The 22113-nt window shown below is 47.9% G+C and overlaps 2 protein-coding genes across 3 annotated transcripts; one reads left to right on the top strand and one right to left on the bottom strand.

Moving 5' to 3' along the window:
* Window positions 1-1089: 1089 nt before the first annotated feature.
* C11H1orf232 (chromosome 11 C1orf232 homolog) lies at window positions 1090-10161 on the bottom strand. 2 transcript variants are annotated; one of them, XM_029619933.1, is made up of 4 exons: window positions 9631-10161; window positions 4775-4858; window positions 2875-2972; window positions 1090-2269 (listed from the first exon to the last, which is right to left on the bottom strand). In XM_029619933.1, the coding sequence occupies exons 1-4, from the start codon at window positions 9646-9648 to the stop codon at window positions 1981-1983; spliced, it is 489 nt and encodes a 162-aa protein (XP_029475793.1). In that variant the 5' UTR covers window positions 9649-10161; the 3' UTR covers window positions 1090-1980. The 2 variants fall into 2 exon arrangements, with proteins under 2 accessions (XP_029475793.1, XP_029475792.1); XM_029619932.1 differs by lacking the exon at window positions 9631-10161 and adding an exon at window positions 5143-5779.
* A 123-nt stretch (window positions 10162-10284) lies between these two features.
* On the top strand, window positions 10285-21515 carry ZNF593 (zinc finger protein 593). The gene is made up of 5 exons (XM_029619934.1): window positions 10285-10442; window positions 10990-11197; window positions 17513-17575; window positions 18123-18284; window positions 18403-21515. The coding sequence occupies exons 2-4, from the start codon at window positions 10998-11000 to the stop codon at window positions 18250-18252; spliced, it is 393 nt and encodes a 130-aa protein (XP_029475794.1). The 5' UTR covers window positions 10285-10442; window positions 10990-10997; the 3' UTR covers window positions 18253-18284; window positions 18403-21515.
* Window positions 21516-22113: the final 598 nt, after the last annotated feature.

Genomic DNA, 22113 nt, shown 5'->3' with positions numbered 1-22113 from the left:
TTCTATTTGCTTTTTTCCTCTGACACTCACAAGAAATACTTGCCTCTGAATGACCTTGCCCTTGCCCTCTCTGGACTGACAGATAATTCAGCTTCCCCTTGGCTCTCTCCCGGATGTCTCGTAATGCATGGGGGAGAGGACTGATAGACTGCACCAAAGTGGACAGTGTGAGAATTAAAACCCAGGACCAACAGACAATGTCAACTGGACAGGCTAAGCTTGGCTCAGGCCTGGGATGTGCATCGAGACCACTAATGGGTTTATCTAGGACCTTTCAGTGAAAGGGCAAAATACATTAGAGAAGAGTCAGGGAAAAGGGTTATTCAATATGGAGAGAACAGCTAGACCGGCAGCAATAGGCAATGACGTTGCAGTAAAGCAGTGGTTCCCAGACATGACTACTGATCCTGATCCCACAGTCAGTCGGGGTTTCAGGAGATCTGCAATGAATGTGCACGAGATCAATGTATGCACATCTGTTCTATGCCTATTTGATGTGGATATTCCGAACACCAGACTGGCTGTGGGGAGTCAACAGGTCAAGTTTGGGAATCCCTCCTATAAAGCACAGACAAAGGGAAAAATGAAATCTCTGTGCAGGGGCCTGCCAACGTGATGGGGCATTCCTCCAGTCCTAAAGGAATAAATGTAAAGTGTGGGAAATAAACTAATTCTGTACAACCACAAAAGCAGAAATCTAGAAACAGGAACATTTATATCGTGAAGGACTTCCCAAACGTGTCCTGGTGACCCCATAGCCAGTCGAGCTTTCAGGCTAACCCGCATTGACTGTGCAGGAGATGTATTTGTAAACACCAGGTCTCCAATATATGAAAATTTATCTCCTGCATAGTCACTGGGGATATTTTAAAAGCCCAACTGGCTGTGGCCTCCCTAGGATAGGCTCAAATCTGACCGCTGTGACTAGTTCCACCCTGAAATAAAACAAACACTGAATTTTCTGCCAAGAGTTGACCGTTCTCCTATGAAAGAGAGAACCTCTTGTCTTTTTAATACAGCCACTTTCCCACAACCGACTCCATAGCTGTGCCAAATCACACTGCCTCACTGCATGATAACTGCACGAGATGGAGTCACTTATTTAATGCTGGATTAAACTGTATCAGGTCATCATATATCAGTGCAGGCAGGAAAAACCACATCAAATAGTAACATTCCGGCTATAATAAAAAAGGGAATCACAGCAAAAGAGAATTTCTGGATTACTAAGACCAACACCCTATTAACACTTACACTCTGCCCCCACCCACCCACCGACACCAGAGCACCTGAAAAATATGCAAACACAGCAGCTGAGCATCCCAAGGAATGTGCACACGTAATCCAACCTTCTCCCAGATTCTTTCTTACTGCATGTGAGAACCCCACACCCTCTGTAATGCACATCCCTTCAAAAAAATATGTACGAATAGCCACACCTCCAAAATTTAAATACAAGTTTTGCATCCAAAATGTTAGTACATTTCAGTCCCCTTTTGCAAACACAAATCTATTCTTCACCTGCTCCTCCCCCTTACTAAAAAAAAAGCAAATAAACATATATAGTGAAGCAGAAGGACGCGCCTGGAAATGTCCTGCCTGCCGAAGCCAGCGAGTGCTCTGTGAGTGGTGAGATGGGTAGCGCTGCGGTGTGCTTTGCATAACACAGGGAGAGGTTGCTAGGTTGCTGCATGTGCACTGGATAAGCCAGGCATGTGTGATGGGTACAAGTCGATCCTGCTGCACTGTGCGACTGATAACACAGACAGTGTTACAGTTGTTGCAGTGTCCCATGGATAACTTGGGTAGATCTCACTGGACTGTCTGATGCACGACAAAGGTAGATCTCCCTGCAGCTGGAATGCTTAACGCACACAGTGACGCAGAGCTCTAGACAGAGCAGTGAGATCTGGTTTCCCGCTGTGAACATTCAGATGGTGCAGGCCTTGTGTGGTGTCGCTGGGCCCCCTCTTGTTGCTTCTAGTTACTCTTTGGGCCACCTTTGCTCCTCAGCTCGGCCAGCTTATTGGTCACAAAGCTCCACTTGAAGGGGGTCTCTTCAGCTTCCCTGCCATTGCTGCTGTTGGCGTCTTCCACAGCTCGCTCTCCTGGAGCCACGCTGGTTTCAGCCACGCGCTCGCTGAACTCAGACTGTGCCATGTTCTTGCTCAGGGGGGAAGCCATTTGCCACCTGTTCGCAAAGACATCCCATAAGCCAGACGTCTTCTTCTCCGAGACCGCATCGTCTTCAGGCTGGGCTGCGAGAGGGCTATAATGAGAAGGGACAGAAGGAGTGAGGCGAGAAGGAAGCCGACTCATCCAAAAAGTGAAAAAAACAGGAGGACACGGTAGGGCAATAAGAGTAGGGCAGCCAGGGATGGATTGAAGATTTTGCCACCCCCCCCCCCCCCAGCTCCTGTAAGGGGGCTGTTACAGGGCAGCAGGGGGCTAATCTCTGCTGAGCCTCAGCAGAACCGGAAGGCAGCAAATCTTAACCAGCCCGCTGCCCCTGAACGTTTGCTGCCCTAGGCAGCAGAGAAAGAGTGCAAGAAAGATAGAGATAAAAGAAAGGAGAGAGACAGAGTGAGGAGGAAGGAGGAACGGCAAGCCAGGGTGCACTAAAGAGGAGAGCTAAGGGATAGAGGGATGGAAATATCTGGCAGGTCAGCAGAGAGGTCAAACCAGTTTTGCATCTATTGACCTGAAAGTCCAATACAATGGGCCAAAACTGGAACTGATTCAGTCTGTCCCGGATAACCTACATTTATTCTAAGTCCCGTGTCCCGCCCCCCATTCCCAGTTCTGTGTGACGTGAAAACTATCAGCAATTTAACAATAAGATCACTAGAATGCTTTCCAGGAGCTCGTGCTTACTGATCAGCGCTGGGGTCAGGGGTCAAGAGTTTGTGCTCATCTTCCTTATTAAATAAAGACGCCATGGATCTCCAGCCTCTAGCACCAGCTCCCTGTACCTGTGGGGAATGAGAGCGCAGAGTCAAACTGGGAAACGCAGCGAATTCAGACGCATGGAAAACGCAGCCCCTCCTAGAGTGAGAACAAGATGGCAGTGTGGGTCTGGGGAAAGGAGAGACAGAGAGGAGGCAGAGGATCTGAGGCTCCTGGTTTCACTGCGCTGCGTCAATGCTTCACACTCCGAAGAGCTCGCCTTTCCCTTATCCTGATCTCTTCCATTTCACGAGCATTATTTTTTTCCCCATTTTTCTTTTTAAATTCCCATCAGAGGTGCCTCCGAAGCCACCCACAAAGGAGAGCGTGCCCCCATCATTCAGTAAACATGAGGACTTCCCCAAATGGCAGGCCTCCTGAAATGCGAGAGGACTCCCGAATTGCTCCTGGCCACGCCCTCTTTCTGCGCCTCACTGACCGTTCCATGCTGCAGTGCTCTTCCTAAAAATGCCCCAGACGCTGGCTAAATGTGCAGCAGGAACAAGGAGGAACGCAACAGATTCTAAAGAGCCTCGGCTTTATGGCTCCCCGTAGCTTCCCCATGGATCTCCTGTGCCAGCCTTTCTTTGCCACACAGCCCCACCCTCAGAAATTAAGTCCCAAATGTTTCCAAACGACAAGGGTGCCATCCCTGCCTAAGTCCCTCTGTGCTCCCAGGCCCCTGCTCGAAGCCATCTCACGTTATAAAGGGGAGGCTTACACTCAGCCACGCAAACCACAGAACACACAGATGTCAGGGTACGTTCTCCCGAGTCTCTCCTCCAGGAGGGCTGAAGTGAAAACCTGGGACAACTGTGCAAGCACATACTCCTGGCTTTTCAGATTGGGACTATATGCAATGACTGTGGGATGAGGCTGAGGAAGAGGGTCTGGGGACCTGCATTCTCAGGAGACCTGAAAATGCCATTAGACATTTACAGTTATCTGCATGGTGCAAGCTTCCACGCTTTATATCAACATTTAAACAGAGAGCAATAGCGATTTTCTCCGACAGCACTAGCAAATCCACGACCTTGGTACAGATTGCACTCATTGACGTCCCACTGCCACGCCATAATTGCTCGGTCACTCATGGACTGCCCACGCATTTCCAAATAAATCTGCAACTTTTGAGCAGTCTGCATTGTAAGACATGGGCCAAAGTTTGTTTGCAGCCACTTTCCACAAGAGGGATCCAGTGACATGAATCTTGGCAAATGTTTAAAGCTGACAGTAAGAATCTGCAGTTTCCTGCAATCCAGGAAGCACGTTAGAGGATCATCAGTCAACAAACCAGACGAACAGCTAATTCTGGGACATGCTAAACCAAGCGAGCCTTCCAACATGGAAACCAGAACCAACTCAGGACCCTACCACTCGGTCTCTTGTTTGGTAGTCACAGGGGTGACTGTGCTTTGCAGGAGTCAGGTACCAACCGAACCTTGATGCCTCAACAAGGAGGGCCATTGTTACCACTGGCAAAATCTTAGGGCTGCTAAAAAGAAAACCATGTCCCAAAGGTATAAATACTGCACAAAGAGCAAGTCTTTTTCAGTGAGAAGGAAATTCTCAAACAAGAAGTCCAGGATAACATGAAAGAATACTTTTACAGAAAGGGTAGTGAAGGCATAGGCCAGGGGAAGTGGTGGAGGCAGAATTTAAGAGCATGGGACAAACTGATGATAAAAGCCAGAGATCGAGGAGAGTCTATGGTAATATGACAGGAAGAGGAAATGGGCAATGAGATGGGTCTTGTGCTCCTCACCTGCTCAGGCTGAGGCTCACCCAGCTTCACTCCTCCCTGGGCTCTCCCTAACCCCTATCTTACCTTTCGTGCCAGTTGGGATACAGAAACGATCCCTTCCTCCATCGCATCAGAGGAGTCAGAATCCACCAGCTGGGGGTTCTCCCTCTGAAAGAGAAAAAGCATGCAGAGCATGGGAAGAAGAAAATGAAAATGGTCACAGCAACGTCTTCTTCCAGATCAGGCTGTGGGGCATGAAAACCACCCCTGCAAAATCAGCTCCGTGACAGTTCCAAGCCCCACACAACTCTTCCCTGTATTGCCCTAACTTCCCCTCCAATATGTCCTCCCCCTGATCTTGCCAGTAGGAAGACCCTTCTTCTCCTCTCTTTCTGGATACGACCCACGTTTGCCATGAGAAGGAAGGCGGCATCCCTCCCCTGCCCATTCACCTCATCTTGTAAGTTCTCCTCCTGCTCGTTCCCAAAACTCTGCAGGACTTTGGCTTTGTACGTGTTCCAGAATCCTTGACTCATCGTCGCTGGGAGAGATTCTGACTGCCCTGACAATGCACATCCACGTCGAGCCCGGGTAGGAGACTAAGGCCCAGCACAGGAGCCTCCGCACATTCAAGCAGCTGCCTCTCCGTCCTGGGACAAATTTGTTCGGTGGCTGGGTGAGTTAGCCCGCAGGTCAGCCAGGCCTTTTTGCAGTACACTCAGTTAGCCAGCCAACCCTATTCCGGGTGTGTCCATCAAATCCACAGATCCTACCCACAATGTGTCCACCAAATCCCAGTGGAGGATAATCTAGTCGTGTTTAGTTGTAAATCCAACGAGTCCTGTCTTGTTGCACTTTTTGCCTGCAGTCTGGTATATATGGCAGCTCCTTCTATGCAGGCTGTAGATGTCTCTGCTATCCTACGAGCACTTACAGTCTCATCTGCTAATCAGGCAGTATCAGCGATGCTCAGGTGTCCAGGCACTCAGGCTTCTCATTGGCTGCTGCCCACTCAGATCCAGTAACTTCATTAAAGTTGAAGGAGTTCGGAGGTTGGAGAAACCTGATCCCAAGCTGCCTCACAATGCCCTGCACCCGTGACACCGCTTCAGCAGCGCCTTCTTTTGAACTGTGCACCTTCCAAATTTAGAAGGAGGAACCTGGCTCCCATCCTGAAATGCGGGGTTTCCTTTCACCTCACATTTCTCCCTCCATCTGAGTTGTTTCAGTTTGTCTTTAGTTCTCAAAGGTTTTCTGTCATCTTGAGCATATGGAAAACCTCTGAATATGTCTTCCCTTCTGCCCCTTAGTGGTCAACCTTCATCATACAGTATGATTGGGGACCCTATCGTGCATTCTTGGCCCATCTAGAGAAGAGTTTTATGGCACCCGTTGTTTCTCTCCATCTTGCACGTTCAACAAGGTTCTGAACAGCAAAAGAGAACCTGCAAACCGACTGTTAGCTCCAAGTCTGACACTCTGGGATCTCAGGAAAACCTCTGGCAGCTTTAGAGTCGTCACGTCACAGCGTTATCTGTGGCCAGTAACAGATATACCTGGAGAATGCCCGCTGAAAATCCAAAAGGCTCAGTACATGGCTGAAAGTGGCAGCCAGCACGTAAATAATTCCAAGGGATTTGACGTTGTGAAGGACTGATCAGGTTTCATTCATGGTTTCCCTTGGTGACAAAACTCTCTTCTCGGGCCGCACTGATGAGCACATTTGTAAGAGAGTTCTGTGGAGCTGGGTTCATGTCAAGAAATCCAGGGTTAATAGGCATGCATGGACAGACAGACAGACAAAAAGATGAACAGGTTGGGCACTCACTCCCTTAGGGGGCTGGCGAGGTGCAAGGTACATGGGCACATTTGTAACTATGTAATTTGCAGTGAATTTTCAAAAAGAAACTGCAGGTGTTTTCCTTTTTTGAGAAGTCGCACAGGTACAAAAAGCACCTGTGCAGTGGAGGAATAAGGGAAAAGCTCTTTGTATACTTCTGAAAATGCAGTTTTAGACAGGTGCTTTATCACTCTGACCTAAACATACACCCGGGACTCTCTTTTTAATGTAGCTAAAAGTGTGCATGTGAGAGGTGCAGTTTTCACCCCTGATGCTCACCCCACTAGATCCCTTTAAATATTCATCTCCTCACCTTGCACTGTAAAGCTTCAAAAAGGATCAAAAAATTCAAGCTGCACACTCGGCAATTTCCTTGTGGGACCTGTGGAAACAGATTGGCTGGAATGTCAAGAGAAGCCTTTCTGCTTCAAGGCAAACCATCTTGGTTTTCACATAACGACACTGCGGGGTAGATTTTAAAGAATGTGTGAGTGCGTCCATGTGCACGCGCACAAGGATGTGGCAATTTTATAACATGCACGCGCATGTTATATAATCGGGCGGCTGCGTGCACATGTGCAGGCAGCGCGTGCAAGGGGGAGTGAACTTTTGCAAATTACACGCAGCGACGCAATTGGGCCTTCCCCAGTTCCCTCCCCCCCCCCCCCCTACCTAAACTCCCTCCTCCTCTCCTCCCCATCCCCTAAACTCTATCTATCTATCCTTTTTTTGTTTTGTTTTTTTAACTTACTTCAGGACTGGAGCTGAAATAAGTTGCGCACAAGTCATCGGGGCAGCTGATTTTATGTTAGGTATGGATCGTATTTTATATTGTTTTATGGTTTATGATTTTTTATGATTATAATTTATGAGTGGAACATGTAAACCACTGTTGACAAGCAGAGGATGTTAGTAAAAGAAATAAAAAGAAATGAAATGACATAAGAGAGCCTTACAGAAGCTTTAATCCTCTCAGGAATAAAATACAAATCAAAATTTAAAAAACAAGATGCTATTAATGCTTTTGCTTTAGCTGCTACTGAATTATCAGATTGCTAGTATGGTTGCCTTCAGTTTTGGAGGTCCCTTTATTTGTAAAGGCTGGGATGGTGGGGCAAGGAGAAGGCCTGGGAGAATAGGAGGGGTGGGTGTTGCATAACGGCCAAGCGACTCAGTCTGTGGTGGAGGCTTTGGCACTTACATCCCTAATAACCTGTGGGATCTATAGTACTTGCCTCAGGGTTTTAAAAGAGCCTCATTCCAGGAATTAGGTCACTGGGGAGCTCTGGGACCACTGCTCCATTCCTTTTGCATGCATTGCATTATTGATTCTGGAGGCCAGGCTGCTGGTAACGAGATCTGCTATAGCTCTTTGTTCTGCTGTGACAGACATTCACAACACCATTCCTTGTTTATCTCACTTTGCAATATGCCTGGTGTTTGCTGACCATTTCATGGGGCTCAGAAGCAAGGCACACGGATTAAATGTGAACTTCTGTCACTCCTCCAAGCATACAGACTCTGTCTGACCTCCTCAGGGTCTACGGCCCAGGAAACATTTAAGATCCAGACTACCCAATCCAGGCCTCTACCACATCATAACCTCACTGAAATATCTCAGTGGGGAAAAGGCAAGGACTAGTGGTCAAAATATTCAACTACAAAGTAGGAAAAATCCCTCTTCCAGACTCTCTTCTTGCATTGACTTTGGGCAAGATACCTTACTGCCCTCTGCTTTTGTTTTCCTAATAGAATCAGGATATTAACAATACATATATTTATTTTATGATGCCCTTGGTAAGATGCCAAATAAAAACTGTAATGACAGAAAGCCTTCACCCCTTAGAAGCTTTCATTCTCTTCAGGCACTTACCTACAATGTACTCTCAGGCTATCCACCACAGAAGTGGCTGCATGTTTTAATGTATTGTATTTTAAAGCATGCTAGGATCCTGTTTGCATAAAGCCCAAAATGCAATGAGAAATTATTTGCCACATCTAAGCTTTTGTGCTAAAAGGCTGTAAATTGGTTGATTTATTTATTTATTTGATCATTTTATATACCGAAACTTTCGTAAATAACTTCAAGCCGGTTTACAGAGGTCTTTAAAAGACAATACATAAATAATCAAAGCATTCTTCAAAATTAAAACAAAATTAAAAACCCAATATATGATGCCCAAAAAGTTATAATCTCAAAGTAAAATAACCCCCCATCAATTACAGATTACAATATTTTAAACATACTAAAACAATACAGATATAGCTAACCTAAAACATTATCTTGGACTAATTCCATAATAAAATATAAATTAAATAATGAAAATATAAAATAATCATAAAATAAACCTAAGAAAAAACTGAATAGGGAGGGAAATTAAGTTTTTTTAAGCTTGGCCGGTTTGCATGTATGCCTGCTCAAATAGCCACGTCTTCAAGGATTTTTAAAAAGTGCTTACATTTGTCTGAAGCCTAATGTCAAGTGGGAGAGCATGCCAATGAGCTGGCCCTGCCAATGAGAGGGCTCTTTCTCTAACTGCAGTTAAGTGAGCTAATTTAGGCGAGGGAATGGATAGAAGGTCGTGGGGATATCTGAGTTGATGCAAAATTAAACTCAATCAGATTTTCTTCCTTCTAGGTTGTGGTAGGTGTCCTCTACCTCAGCCAAGAGGAAAACTTTGAGAACTTCTAAATGTCATAGTGGTATTCACTCCCAGCCCTTGAGAGTCGTAAACAGGTTGGACTTTCAGGCTATCCCTAATGAATATGCATGCTAATCTATCTCACTCATATTCATTCGGGATCTCTTGAAAGCTCACCCATTTGCAGCCCTGGAGGGTTAGAGTAAATACCACTGCTGTATGAGGACTACATGCCCACAGTGGTTATCTGAATGCCCTTGTCCATCACCCCTCAGACACTGAGGCTCACTTTCCCGACCCACAGAGAACCTTAGCAATCAGTAAACTCAGGGAGCACAGGAATTACTTTTTGGTTGGTGTGGGCAAACAAATCATCCTCCCCCCTTGCCCCTCAAGCTCACTAGTTGCAGATGCTGTGTGGGGTAATCCAGTCACCAGGCTTGACTCTCAAAAATTACCTTTGGAAATGTTCTCATCCCAAGCTTGTTTTGTTATTCGGAAAACGATACGTCAAAAAATTTCCCAACAGCCCCCTCTTGACTTCTGAGAGGGAGCAAGGAATGAAAAGCCAAATTACGGTCCCTAAGGGTTCCCACCTTCCATTTAGTGAAGGGCAATTAGAGCTAAATTAGAATGGAATGTCTCTGGAATTAGAGCTCAATTAGAATGGAATGTCTCTGGAATTAGAGCATGCGCGTCTAACGAGAGGCCGCAGATCAGTTTTTAATTACAATGAAATCCAACCGCAATTTATTACAGTAAGCGAATTCACTTCGGAAACTTTACGTTTCCTACAAAATATTTCAGAGGGGAAGGGGGTGTCCCATCTCAGAAGATCCGGGAGGGCTGCAAGTGGACCCTCTTCTTCTTTGGGTCCCAGTACTACAGGGACTGCTTGGACGGAATTTACGCTACAGATTGATGCCCATTGTTAATGCAATCCTCGGCCCACCCTGCCAGGCTCCGTCCCATCTCCCGTCGCGGCCGTGCTATCTCCGGACCAGCAGGGGGCGCCAGCTCCCCACGTCCATCTGGCTGCGCTGATGTAGCTTCCATGCATCTGGAGCCAGCTGTTACGTCATGACGTTCTAGCACGCATGAACGTCGAAACGCTGCCTGGAGAGGCGGAAGTGAAGAGGTTCCACGAGGAGACGCAAGGAAGAGGGGAGAGCTAAGGGAAGCTGAGCACCGGGGAGGGGGTGATCTGGGGCCTCGAGGTACAGTTGAAAGGGGAGAACCGAGAGTCCGGGATCAGACGTCGGTCCTTGAGGTATCTGTTACTTTTGTTTTATTCTGTGTCTTCCTACCTTTAAGAGCACACAGTGGGTGAGTAGAGTGCGGTATAAATGTGAGAGGTACTCCCGATTAAGATTAGGGCCTACTGCTCTCTTACTCTGCTCTGAGACTCATTTGATATACTGCACTTCCATTTTCAAACCTTCAGAGCGATTTACAATGCAATTACACATAAAATATGTAAAAGCTAAAACCAAAACAAGGCAATCATAAGAACATAAGATTTGCCATACTGAGTCAGACCAAGGTCAATCAAGACCAGTATCCTGTTTCCAACAGTGGCTAAGCCAGGTCACAAGTACCTGGCAGGATTCCATAGGGTATATAGATTCCATGCTGCTTATCCCAGGGATAATCAATACACACTGTCAAACAAATTAGCAATAGAATTATAAATGTGTGAGTTAAAACAACGATTATTCCTATTTTTCAATATATACTTCCTTACATAGGCATGCTTTTAAAATCAAATGGTTGAATGATTAGCACAGGTACAGAGCATCTGGTTTTCTACCCTTCAGCTCCAACCATGACAAGATCAAAGAAGGTAGGAAACCATAAAAGTGACAAGAAGAAGAATATCTCCAAGCTGTGGAAAACGAAGCGGAGAGTGAAGGACTTGGATCAGGTTCACCAAGACATGAAGCCAGAAAATGCCCAGAAGCTGCTGCAGCAAGAAGTTGACTATGATGTGACAGGCAATGCCCAGCATTATTGCCTGCACTGCGCGTAAGTGGCTTATGATATGGTAATGGTTGTGCTGCATACACTGTATAATGTATGTGGCATTAGTACATACATTTCCTAGCGTGTAGCCAGATGGACTTAGGACCAATGGGTATAGTGTACTCCTGATAGCAGATGGGAGACGGAGTCAGATTTCAAAGCTGATGTCAGCCAACATATACGTGTGCAGGAAGCACAGCTCTTCAGTATTTCTCAGTCTTCTAAGCAGATAGGAACACTTCACACACTAGAATAGTGTTAGCAATTTTAAACCAAAGAAGAAAGAAAACTTACCTCTAGAAGGCGAGCCCGCTCTCCTGCGGTGATACCTAAGGGTCCCTCCCCCAGTCGAGAATTCCTGAGGTGATTTCCGAGATCCCTCAGAGGTGAGCCTCGGTCCGGTAGCTGGCTCCCGGCGTGGACTTAGCCCCCAGGAACGGGAGTGGCTGAGAGGCAGCGGGTGCAGAATTGAGTGCGGCGATGAAGGTAATTCCCTCCCCCCCCCCCCCTGCAGCCGGAGACCGCCTGGCACGAGACCGGGAAACACCGAGACCATGTAAGGTAGAAACCTCTATTAAGTCTCCAGTCTCCGAGGCTTGAATTGCTGCACAGATCGTCCCTTCTGGCGTCTGTTAAATGGGGTTGAGCAGCCCCATCTGGGCTAGACCCTGATCTGGTGCGAGGGCCCACACACGTGGAGACCCTCCAGGGGGGTCGCCATCTTGTCCGTGTGGTTGCCGTTGCCATTTCCCCCCCCCCTTGACCGCCGCATTGTCCACTCAACTGAGCCGTGTGCACAGTGACGCGCATACCGGTGCTGGGCGCATAGCGGCCCACATAAATGGCCCGAGCACACAAATATTGCTGTGCGCACAGCGGTGTGCACATCTCAGCCAGGCGCACAAAGTTGTAGCCTGTGCACACATCTTCGGTGCATCCGGAGCACACAACTAAGCCTTCCGGTGCGCACACAGACGTGCACAGATGAGTTTTGAAGCTCCCCACAAGCACAAACGATGGCAAGAAGGCCAAGGGACAAACCCTCTGCCCAGCCTGCTACCTGAGAGCTGCGCAACCTGAAGTGGCCTCCTTCCTATGCCAGCAGTGCGAAGAGGCACAAGGGGAACCAAAGCAAAGTTCCTCACAGCCAGTAGAGGGATCTGGATCCATTAATGATAGTACCCGGACCTCTATATCTCCAACTTGGCACCTACACAGGAAGGTACCTCCGGGCCCTCCACTATAACGCCACCTGGAATCAATACGGACCCAGGGACTTTTTCCTGGGTGGAATTCTTCAAAGGGCTGCAAACCTTTGTCCAAGCGCACTCAGTATCGGCTGTGACTCAGTCCCAGTCGCCACCAGAAGCGCAAGACCTGCCAAGCACCTCTCGGGCCCATTGAGACTTGCCCTTCCTAAGCAAGAGCCTTCCTACCGGGGATACAGACACCTCGGAGGACGAGGCTGACTCCCTGGAGAAGGAGAAATCCGCCCAGGGATGGAACCATACCAAACCATGCTGCGATTCTTCTCCAAAGACGAGTTTACCAGCTCTCATGTCCCAGACCCTGAAGACGCTGGACATTCCAGGCACGGACACCACAGCGGATCCAAAGATAAACCCCATCTTGGTCTCCCTCCGTCAGGCCTCATGCTATTTCCCAATGTTGCAAGCCATATGGCAACTGATTGACCTGGAATGGAATGCCCCAGAAGCCAGCTTCAAAGGAGGACGGGCCCTAGAAGCCCTATATCCCCTGGAACCCACGGCTAAGGAACTCCTGCGGTTCCCAAAGGTGGACGCCATGGTTTGCGCAACCTCCAAGCGCAAGACCATCCCCGTCGAGGGAGGAGCGACACTAAAGATGCCCAGGACAGGCGACTGGAATCCATCCTTAAACAGTCCTTTGACGTAGCAGCAATGACTCTTCAGATCGCTTCCTGCTGCGCCCTGGTGGCATGTTCTTGTGTGCTCCTCTCCAGAGACGCAACCACGCCCGGTGAGACTATGAAACCTGCGGTATCCTTCCTCACGGATGCGACCTCAGACCTAGTGCGCACCTCAGCCAGGAACATCGCCTCAGCAGTGGCAGCCAGAAGACGTCTATGGCTCAGAAACTGGTCAGCCGACGCGACATCCAAAGCGAACCTCACGAGGATGCCCTTTAAAGGATCTCTCTTGTTCGGAAGTGAATTGGAGAAGCTAGCCAACAAATGGGGCGAATCTCCAGTACCTCGTCTACTGGGGGACAGGAACAAAAGAAATCAGCGCTCCTCCCCCCGAAGAACCAAAAGCAGAGGAGCTCAGTGCTTTAGACCATACAAGAACACACACTACCAAGCACCTCTCCCCGCAGGCAAGGCTCAGTCCTTTCTTGACAGACACAACAAGAGGGGAGCAGGCTCAGGTCCAGGCCCCGGCCGCACCCCACAATGAGAATCAGAAGACCCATCCACAGGAGGAAGTCATAGGGGGCAGACTTACCCTCTTCTATCAAAGATGGGTCGCGATAACGTCAGACAAGTGGGTCCTAACCATCATTCGAGAGGGATACTATCTGGACTTCCACAGCATCCCTCCAGACAAATTTGTGAGATCACCATGCCACTCCCACTCCAAGAGGACAGCAGTGGAAACCACACTGGCAAGACTACTCGGCCTAAAGGCGATAACCCCGGTGCCCATGCACCAGCAAAATACTGGTCACTACTCCATCTATTTTATCGTTCCCAAGAAGGAAGGAATGTTCTGGCCCATCCTGGACCTCAAGACCGTAAATCTTACCTGACGGTACCACACTTCCGCATGGAAACCCTATGTTCAGTCATAAGGGCAATACAGCTGGGAGAATTCCTGACCTCACTGGATCTGTCCGATGCCTATCTACACATCCCAGTCCATCACAACCATCAGCGCTTCCTACGCTTTGCGATACCGGACCATCATTACCAGTTCTGGGCACTACCCTTCGGGCTAGTTACTACCCCTCGGACCTTCACCAAAATCAAGATGGTAGTGGCGACAACACTGAGGAAAGAGGGAATCCGTGTACATCCTTACCTGGACGATTGGCTGATCAGGGCAAAATCTCCAGAGGAAAGTCACCAGGCGACCAGAGTCAAGAATCTGCTGCAGAATCTCGGGTGGGTCGTCAACACAGCCAAGAGCTGCTTGCAGCCCACCTAATCGCTAGAGTACCTGGGAGTCCGGTTCAACAACAAGCAGGACAAGGTTGTCCTTCCCCCTCCAAGGAGAAGGAAACTGATGGGTCAGCTGCGAAAACTGTTGAACTATGCTCACCCCAAGGTATGGGACTACCTCCAAGTCCTCGGTCTCATGATATCAACCTTGGAAGTCGTTCCATGGGCAAGGGCCCACATGCGCCCACTACAACGTTCCCTACTGTCACGATGGAACCCGACGTCCTAGAACTACTCCATTCACCTCCAGCTACCAGCAGAGGTTCGGACCCAGCTCCAATGGTGGCTATAGGAAGACCATCTGAGCAAGGGAGTAAAACTATCCCCACCGAACTGGATCTTGCTCACCACGGATGCGAGCCTGCGAGGGTGGGGAACCCACTGTCAGGAACTGACGGCCTAGGGACAATGGGACAAGGAAGAGGCGGGATGGAACATAAACCGACTGGAAGCCTGAGCAGTCAGACTAGCCTGTCTACGATTCGGCCACAGACTCCAGGGCGAGTCTGTCAGTCATGTCGGATAATGCCACAACCGTCGCCTACATCAACCGCTAGGGAGGAACCAGAAGCCAACAGGTGTCCCTGGAGATAGACCCCCTTATGATGTGGGCGGAAATAAACCTGCAAGGGATCTCAGCCTCCCACACCGCGGGAAAAGACAATGCCTCTGCGGACTACCTCAGCAGACATAGCCTAGACCCAGGGGAATGGGACGCTGTTGACCACAACCTTCCAGTTGATAGTAAACCGCTGGGGAACCCCAGCCATGGATCTACTGGCAACCCGGTCCAACGCCCAAGTTGCCAAGTTCTTCAGCCGCAGACTAGAACCGCAATCCCGGGGAATCGACGCTCTTGTCCAGACCTGGCCACAGGAAGACCTGCTGTACGCCTTTCCCCCATGGCCACTACTGGGCAGGATCATCTGCAAGATAGAACACCACAGACGACTAGTACTTCTACTGGCCCTGGATTGGCCAAGAAGGCCATGGTACGCAGACATGCGAAGACTTCTTGCGGGGAATCCTCTGTGCCTACCTCCACACAGGGACCTTCTCCGACAAGGACCGATCCTACACGAGGACCCGACTCAATTCTCGCTTACGGTCTGGCCATTGAGAGGACTTGCCTGAAGAAGAGCGGATACTCCAAGGCAGTGATTGACACCTTGCTCCGAGCACGCAAGTTCTCCACATCCCTAGCTTCCATACAGATATGGAGAGTATTCGAAGCCTGGTGTGAGGACCGCTGAATTCTCCTGCAGACAGTCAAAATCCCCACGATCCTGGAATTTCTGCAGGTCGGCTTGAAGAAGGGGTTGTCTCTCAACTCCCTCAAGGTTCAGGTGGCCGCACTGGCCTGCTTCAGAGCCAGAGTGGACGGCATCAGTCTATCTACCCATCCAGATGTGTCCCGCTTCCTGAGTGGGGTCAAACAAATCCGACCACCATTAAAGTGGCCGGTGCTCCTATGGAATCTCAATCAAGTACTAGACTTCCTAGCGGGAGCTTCCTTCAGACCAACACGCGGCCTGTCATTACGGCTCCTGACCTTGAAGACTACATTCCTAGTGGCAATATGTTCAGCCCGTTGCATCTCCGAGCTTCAACCGCTATCCTGCCGGGAATCGTTCCTCAGGTTCACACTGGGACCCATACAGCTAAGCACTGTCCCCTCCTTCCTCCCGAAGGTGGTTTCTCATTTCCAAACCATCTCACTGCCATCTCCAGACGAACATAAGGACTCTGAAGACTCACGCCTTCTTCGCCATCTTAATGTCAGCAGACTCCTAGTCTGATACCTGGAAAGTTCGGAATCCGTACAAAAGACGGGACCACCTATTTGTCCTTCACAGCGGGAAGAAACGGGGAAGCAGCCTCACGGGCAACCATAACCTGCTGGATCAAAGAAGCAATCAAGGCGGCCCACGTAGAGGCAGGTAAGCCTCCACCTCTGCAAGTCAAGGCCCATTCAACAAGGGTCCAGGCAGTGTCCTGGGCGGAAACCAAGATCTGTCGGGTGGCAACATGGTCCTCCATTCATACCTTCTCCAGGTTCTACCGCCTGGATGTCCAGGCCCGGGAGGACACAACCTTTGCAAGGGCAGCACTAAGTGGGCCATGGGCAGCCTCCCACCCGGTTCAGGAGTAGCTTTTATACATCCCATTGGTCCTGAGTCCATCTGGCTACATGCTAGGAAATGGAGAAATTACTTACCTGATAATTTTGTTTTCCTTAGTGTAGACAGATGGACTCAGCACTCTGCCCACGGCTGCCCCGGAATCCGGGAACCTCAGATGACAATTACCCGTGCTTATCTTGTTCTCGGGGAAGCCAGACTTTACCCCTAGTTCAAGACATCCATAGTTGCCGGGTGTCGGCGTTATCCGGTTGAGTATACTGGCGGTCTCCAAATTGGAAATCAGTTGAACCAGTCCTAGTTAATAAAGTTAATTAAGTTAGCCAAGTTAATCAAGTTATTAAAACACACATATATCCACAATTGCTTTTCGAGGAGAATACTGAAGAGCAGAGCTTCCTGCAGGGGTATATGTACTAGGGCTGACGCGAGCTTTGAAATCTGACTCAGTCTCCATCTGCTATCAGGAGTACACTATACCCATTGGTCCTGAGTCCATCTGTCTACACTAAGGAAAACGAAATTATCAGGTAAGTAATTTCTCCATTGTATATTACTGCCCACAGCAATTGTAGAAAGTCAGGGCAAGAAACAATCTCATAGGGTTGCTTCCCCGCTTCCAGCTCGGATCCACTATATTTAAAAAGTTCCAGATATGTTTACTGACAGATTCCGTCCCTTGTTTTAGTTAAGCTTGCTACCTCACTTGAAGGCAGTTGAACAGTTCTGGATTTGCCCTACTGCATACATGAATCTGCACGTCTTATTTTCTTAGGAAAACTTGAACTTGAGTCTGTGAGGACCTTACTATAGGTTATTGCTGTGCATATGGATCTTTGGCAGTAGCCAGAGGTCCTGCTGCCCTGAACCAAGATTAATTTCCAAGACAGAAAAACTGGTTGATCCTCTGATTTCTTTTTGCTCAGTTCAGCACCCAGTGCTTAACTTTAAAAAATATTTTTTCTTTGCCATCAGGCGATACTTTGTGGATTTGAGAAGTCTGAAGGGGCACTTTAAAACCAAAGTCCACAAAAGAAGGCAAGTGAACTTCTGGTATTTACTAAAGAACACCTAAAGATTTTATAGATTCAACAGAAGCAATCGTCAGTTTAATGGCTTCCCGAAAAACAGGCCTGATCCCAGGGCTTTTATGGCTAAGTGAAGGGTGGTGATAAACTGGGTATTCCAGAAAGAGATGTGCAAGGCGAGAATGCTTTGGGTATGGAGTGAGCGAGGGGCCATTTTGTTAAGCTGGAAAAGGGGTTACCAGAGAGAAGGAACAGTGATTGGTGGCAAAGGATTCTCTGGGATCAGAGGAAGTAGTGTTTTCAAGCATTGAGGGGAAAACTCAAACTGTGTCCTGCAAATAAGACTTGTTGGGGGGTAAGTGGGAGAGTAGATACAGTTCAGCAAGCGTGAGATTATAACAGGAATTTGGGGATTGATTCATCACCCATTTTTAGGGATGAGAATTTAAGTGGGGAACATAGGTTGCTAGGTTTTCTGGCTGGGGAACATCTCCCTCCCCTACTCATAAACACTGCATTATGCTAAACCTCGCAACTCTTCACCTTTCCTATTCTAGACTGAAGCAGTTAAGAGAGGAGCCATACACCCAGGAGGAAGCAGAGAGAGCAGCGGGAATGGGCTCCTATATTCCTCCAAAGAAAATAGAAGTCACAACTCAAATCGTGGACGAGGAGGAGATGAGCTGAGCACAGTGACCTGGATAGCAGCAGCCCTGAAAGTGGGTGGCCTGGATGGACGTGGGGGTGCTGCGTTTTTGTGTTGTGATTTCTGCTAAAGTTGATTTGAAAAGTGTGCATGTGGGGTGTTCTGAGCCTAATGATTCCCTCCCACCCCAGGCAACATTCAGCTGCAAGGAGGGAAAACTCTTCCCAGGTTGAAAGCACAAGAAGGGGAGGGCGCAGAAGTCAAAAGCAGCTGAGAGAACGGCCATCGTGTGACGCCAGCTGGACGGGAATTCAGGAGCTCTGCAGCAGAAATACTAAACCACAGACAGGAAGAAAGGACTTAAGCAGCACACGTCTGTTGTTTAAAAGTAAAGCAGTGTATCCAGGAAACTTGCAGCTGCCACCGTATCATGTTTTTTTTAAGTATTACAGTAGAGCACCTCTTATCTGGAATAGTCAGAACTAAAACCATTCCAGATTATGGATCTTTTTCAGATAACAGGAGTTCTCTCATCTCACCCCCCCACCCAGTGCCATGAGCCCTTCCCCCACAGCCCAGCCGAGGGCCTAGTGCGTTAATAACCCAATGCCTTCTGCTGCAGCTCCTCGTTGTGCAGATTAATCCGTGGAGCACAGTTTATTTATTTATGCATTGAAAGGCATTTATTACCCTCCCTGCATTCAGAGCCGGGTACAAAGTGGAACGTATACAGACAATAGAGGGGAGGGAAGGTAATGTAAAATCTTAGTGGAAGGACAGGCAACAGGGATTGAGTTCATGGGTGACAAGGCGCCATCAGAGAGGGGAGTAGAAGGGACCGGTTGAGGGTACTTCAAAGTCATCTTGGTTTGGGCATGCTCTCTTGATGAGGAAAGTTTTTAGGGCTTTTTTTGAAGAGTGTACTTTCTCAGAGACATCTTACTGCCTTTGGTAGGCTGCTCCATAGGAACGGTCCAGCAGAGAAGAAAGCGCGTTCTCTGGTTTCCACTAGGTGTGTGTGAGCTTTGCGGGTGGAGCATCTAATAGCATCTGGTTAGATAATCTTAGCTTTCTGGTGGGAGTGTGGATTTTTATTGTTGAGGAGAGCCATGGGGAGTTTAAGTTGTGGATCGAGGAGTGGATGATCATTGCCAGCTTATATTGTGTTTGGAAGGAAATAGGGAGCCAGTGCAGAGATTGTAAAATAGGAGAGCCATGCTCTCGTATGTGAGTGCTGCGTTTTGAATTGATCTGTAGTGGACAGGTTGTATACAGGGGTGGGCCTCTCAGGGGAGAGAGTTGCAGTAATCAATCCCTGGGAATAGTAGGGATTGGAGGACGGACCTGAAATCCGAGTATTCGAGGAGAGGTTTAAGATGGCGAGGTAAGCGCAGTTTGTAGGAGGAGGCGTTGGTGATGTTTCTTATATGGTTCAAACGGCTGAGCTGAGACTGGATTGTGCAGGAGGGAGGGGCAGGCCATATCAGGCTGGGATGGGCGGAGGGCAAAGATGAAGGCTGTGGGGGGAGAGGTTAGGCCTCCTCTATTCCAGATGATTGACCAGGGCCTGGAGACCATGATTGGATGTTTCTGGATAATGGATCTTCAGATAAAAGGTGTTTCACTGTACTGTAGTTTTTTCCCCCTGATATAGTCTGTTGGATCTTCTCCAGAGTGTCCTCTAATGCTCTGCAGTGTTTTATACTTATCGCCTCCATGAGACACCATCAGAATTGTCCTTGCTTTTAGCAGTTAGTTGTGCGCTGGTAGTGAATGCATGGGATTAGATTAACACAGAATAGGGGAGAATTGGCAGTAGTACACGGGTAGATAAATCAAATTGTCAGTAACACACTCCCTTTCTTTCTTGATATGAGTTAAATACGGGAACAGTGCCACAATATCCACTCCTAAGCTGCGCCTTTTCGCTCATCTGTCATAGTGTATCATTAGCATAGTATTATATATTTAGTAATGATGGCAGAAAAAGACCAAATGGTCCAGCTGGTCTGCCCAGCAAGCTTCTTATAGTAATATTTACTGTGCTGTGTAGGTCACCCCCAGGTTTCTCTCAAAGGTCCGTGCATTTACCCCCAATCCTTATGATAAGGTTAGTAATATTTACAATCAAAAACCATGCAACTATCAAACCCAAAATGCTAGCAACTTTTTTTTACTGGGCGAGGAGCCTTCCTGAAAATTCTGGCAATGCTGCCTCACTTTGCTTTTGGATTTGGCTGTAGAAGCCGTCCTGTGCTTTTTCTCTTGTCTGCATATCAGTACCTCCAGACCATAAAAGTCGAGGTCCGTGTTGGTTGCCATCTTAATCCAATTCCCCTCCCCCCGCCTTTCACCGCTGCTGTCAGAGCAGAGAGTGATGTTGTAGTTGCGTCAGAAGTATCAAGGCTGATTGGTTGATGGGGCAGGTTATCCCCATGCACTCTTTTCTTCATTTCCATCCGCTAGTTTTTAGGGACCCACAGTGCTTATCCCATGCCCCTTTGAGATCTTTCACAGTTTTTGTCTTCACCTCCTCCTCCTGAAGGGGCATTCCAGGCATCGTCCACCCTCTCTGTGAAGAAATATTTCCTGACATTGGCTCTGAGTCGTCCTCCCTGGAGTTTCCTTTCCAATGGAGGTTTGTCGATGGTGCCCCATTAAAACCTCTCTGTATCCTATCTCCCCTGCACCTCCTCTCCTCCAGGGGGCACTGTAGCGACCCCCTGCTTTGTTTACTAGCAGTCTTCCCCTAGGTTTGGTTGTTTCAGGTTCTTCCACAGTATTCTGTTAATATTGCACTGCAGTCTACTGATTATTTTTCTATTGCATTTTTCTTTTTTTAGTTTTAGTTTGACAGCTCCTGCAGCCTCTTTACCCATTGGTTAGTTGACGGCCATGTGACCTTTCATCTTAATTACTGATTGGTCAGTGGCATCTTCTCTTTGGGACTTGTTCTGCTGTATCATGTGATGCTTTTTGGCACCAGTTTTGTCATCTTTAGCTTCTTAGCTTGCCTTGATTCTGTAAGCACTGTAAGAAACCCTTTGTCTTTGATGTTGCTTTACTAAATTACACTTTGTGATCTCGATGCTTTATAATTTTTTGTTTTCTACTTTGATTTATTGTTTATTATATGCTGCTTGTAGCCTCTGTTTTTAGATTCTGTCCTTTTCACTTCTCTGTTTGCTTGTAGATTACCTGATTTGTCACTTCCACTGCAATTGCCGAGCGAAACATGGTCTGTGGCGGGGGACCTTGCATTTTCTCTCTGAGCAATTGATATGGATTAAATACGGGAACAGTGCTTATTGTTTCTGATTGATACATTCAAGGACAGATTGACATTGTATCAGCGACGCACTCCCTTTCCATTTCATTAGTAAGGTGCTAACATGAAGGTCTCAGCACAGATCTAGGGAGTTTCTACAAACTACCAGTCCCTTATTGAATGCTAAGTGGGATCATTGCAACGCATCACAAAACCGTCTCCTGCCACCCTCATGAGGAAGAGATGAGTGTTAAGTGGGTTGAAATCCTTTGGGGGATAAAGGTCGTGTTGATAGTCCATAAGATACATTTTACTGTCATATTTCAAGGAGCTTCATGGTCTTGTCATCCTACACACATGTAGCTGTCTCTGGGGTGGGTGGTCTGTCTGACTTTAAATATTTGGACCATGGTGTGGGTATCGGAGATTTGTCGAATTAGAGCTGAATGAGCTGTGGGTCTGAAAAAGTAGTGTGTCTTGCCCACGACCTCCTACAGTTAGTGGAAGAATAAAGATGAGCATTCGTCTTCCCAAAAGTATCTGAGTGACCAAAACAGATGTGTGAGAAGAGTCAGGAATATAATTTGAAAATAACGAGGAGAGAAGAGGCAAAAAGGATAATGCTCACCTGGTG

This window comes from Rhinatrema bivittatum, chromosome 11 (assembly GCF_901001135.1).
Source record: "Rhinatrema bivittatum chromosome 11, aRhiBiv1.1, whole genome shotgun sequence".
NCBI classification, from domain to species: domain Eukaryota; kingdom Metazoa; phylum Chordata; class Amphibia; order Gymnophiona; family Rhinatrematidae; genus Rhinatrema; species Rhinatrema bivittatum.
Note: the sequence above shows the minus strand (reverse complement) of the source record. Positions and strands in the feature narration are given on the sequence as shown.

Excerpts from the sequence above, each read along its gene's own strand:
- C11H1orf232 (XM_029619932.1), bottom strand. The coding sequence starts at position 5,226 with ATGAGTCAAGGATTCTGGAACACGTACAAAGCCAAAGTCCTGCAGAGT. Across the intron at positions 2,973-4,774 it reads TATCCCAACTGGCACGAAAG|GTACAGGGAGCTGGTGCTAG; the intron begins GTAAGATAGGGG and ends CATTCCCCACAG. Across the intron at positions 2,270-2,874 it reads CCTGACCCCAGCGCTGATCA|CCCTCTCGCAGCCCAGCCTG; the intron begins GTAAGCACGAGC and ends TTCTCATTATAG.
- ZNF593 (XM_029619934.1), top strand. The coding sequence starts at position 10,998 with ATGACAAGATCAAAGAAGGTAGGAAACCATAAAAGTGACAAGAAGAAG. Across the intron at positions 11,198-17,512 it reads CATTATTGCCTGCACTGCGC|GCGATACTTTGTGGATTTGA; the intron begins GTAAGTGGCTTA and ends CTTTGCCATCAG. Across the intron at positions 17,576-18,122 it reads ACCAAAGTCCACAAAAGAAG|ACTGAAGCAGTTAAGAGAGG; the intron begins GCAAGTGAACTT and ends TTCCTATTCTAG.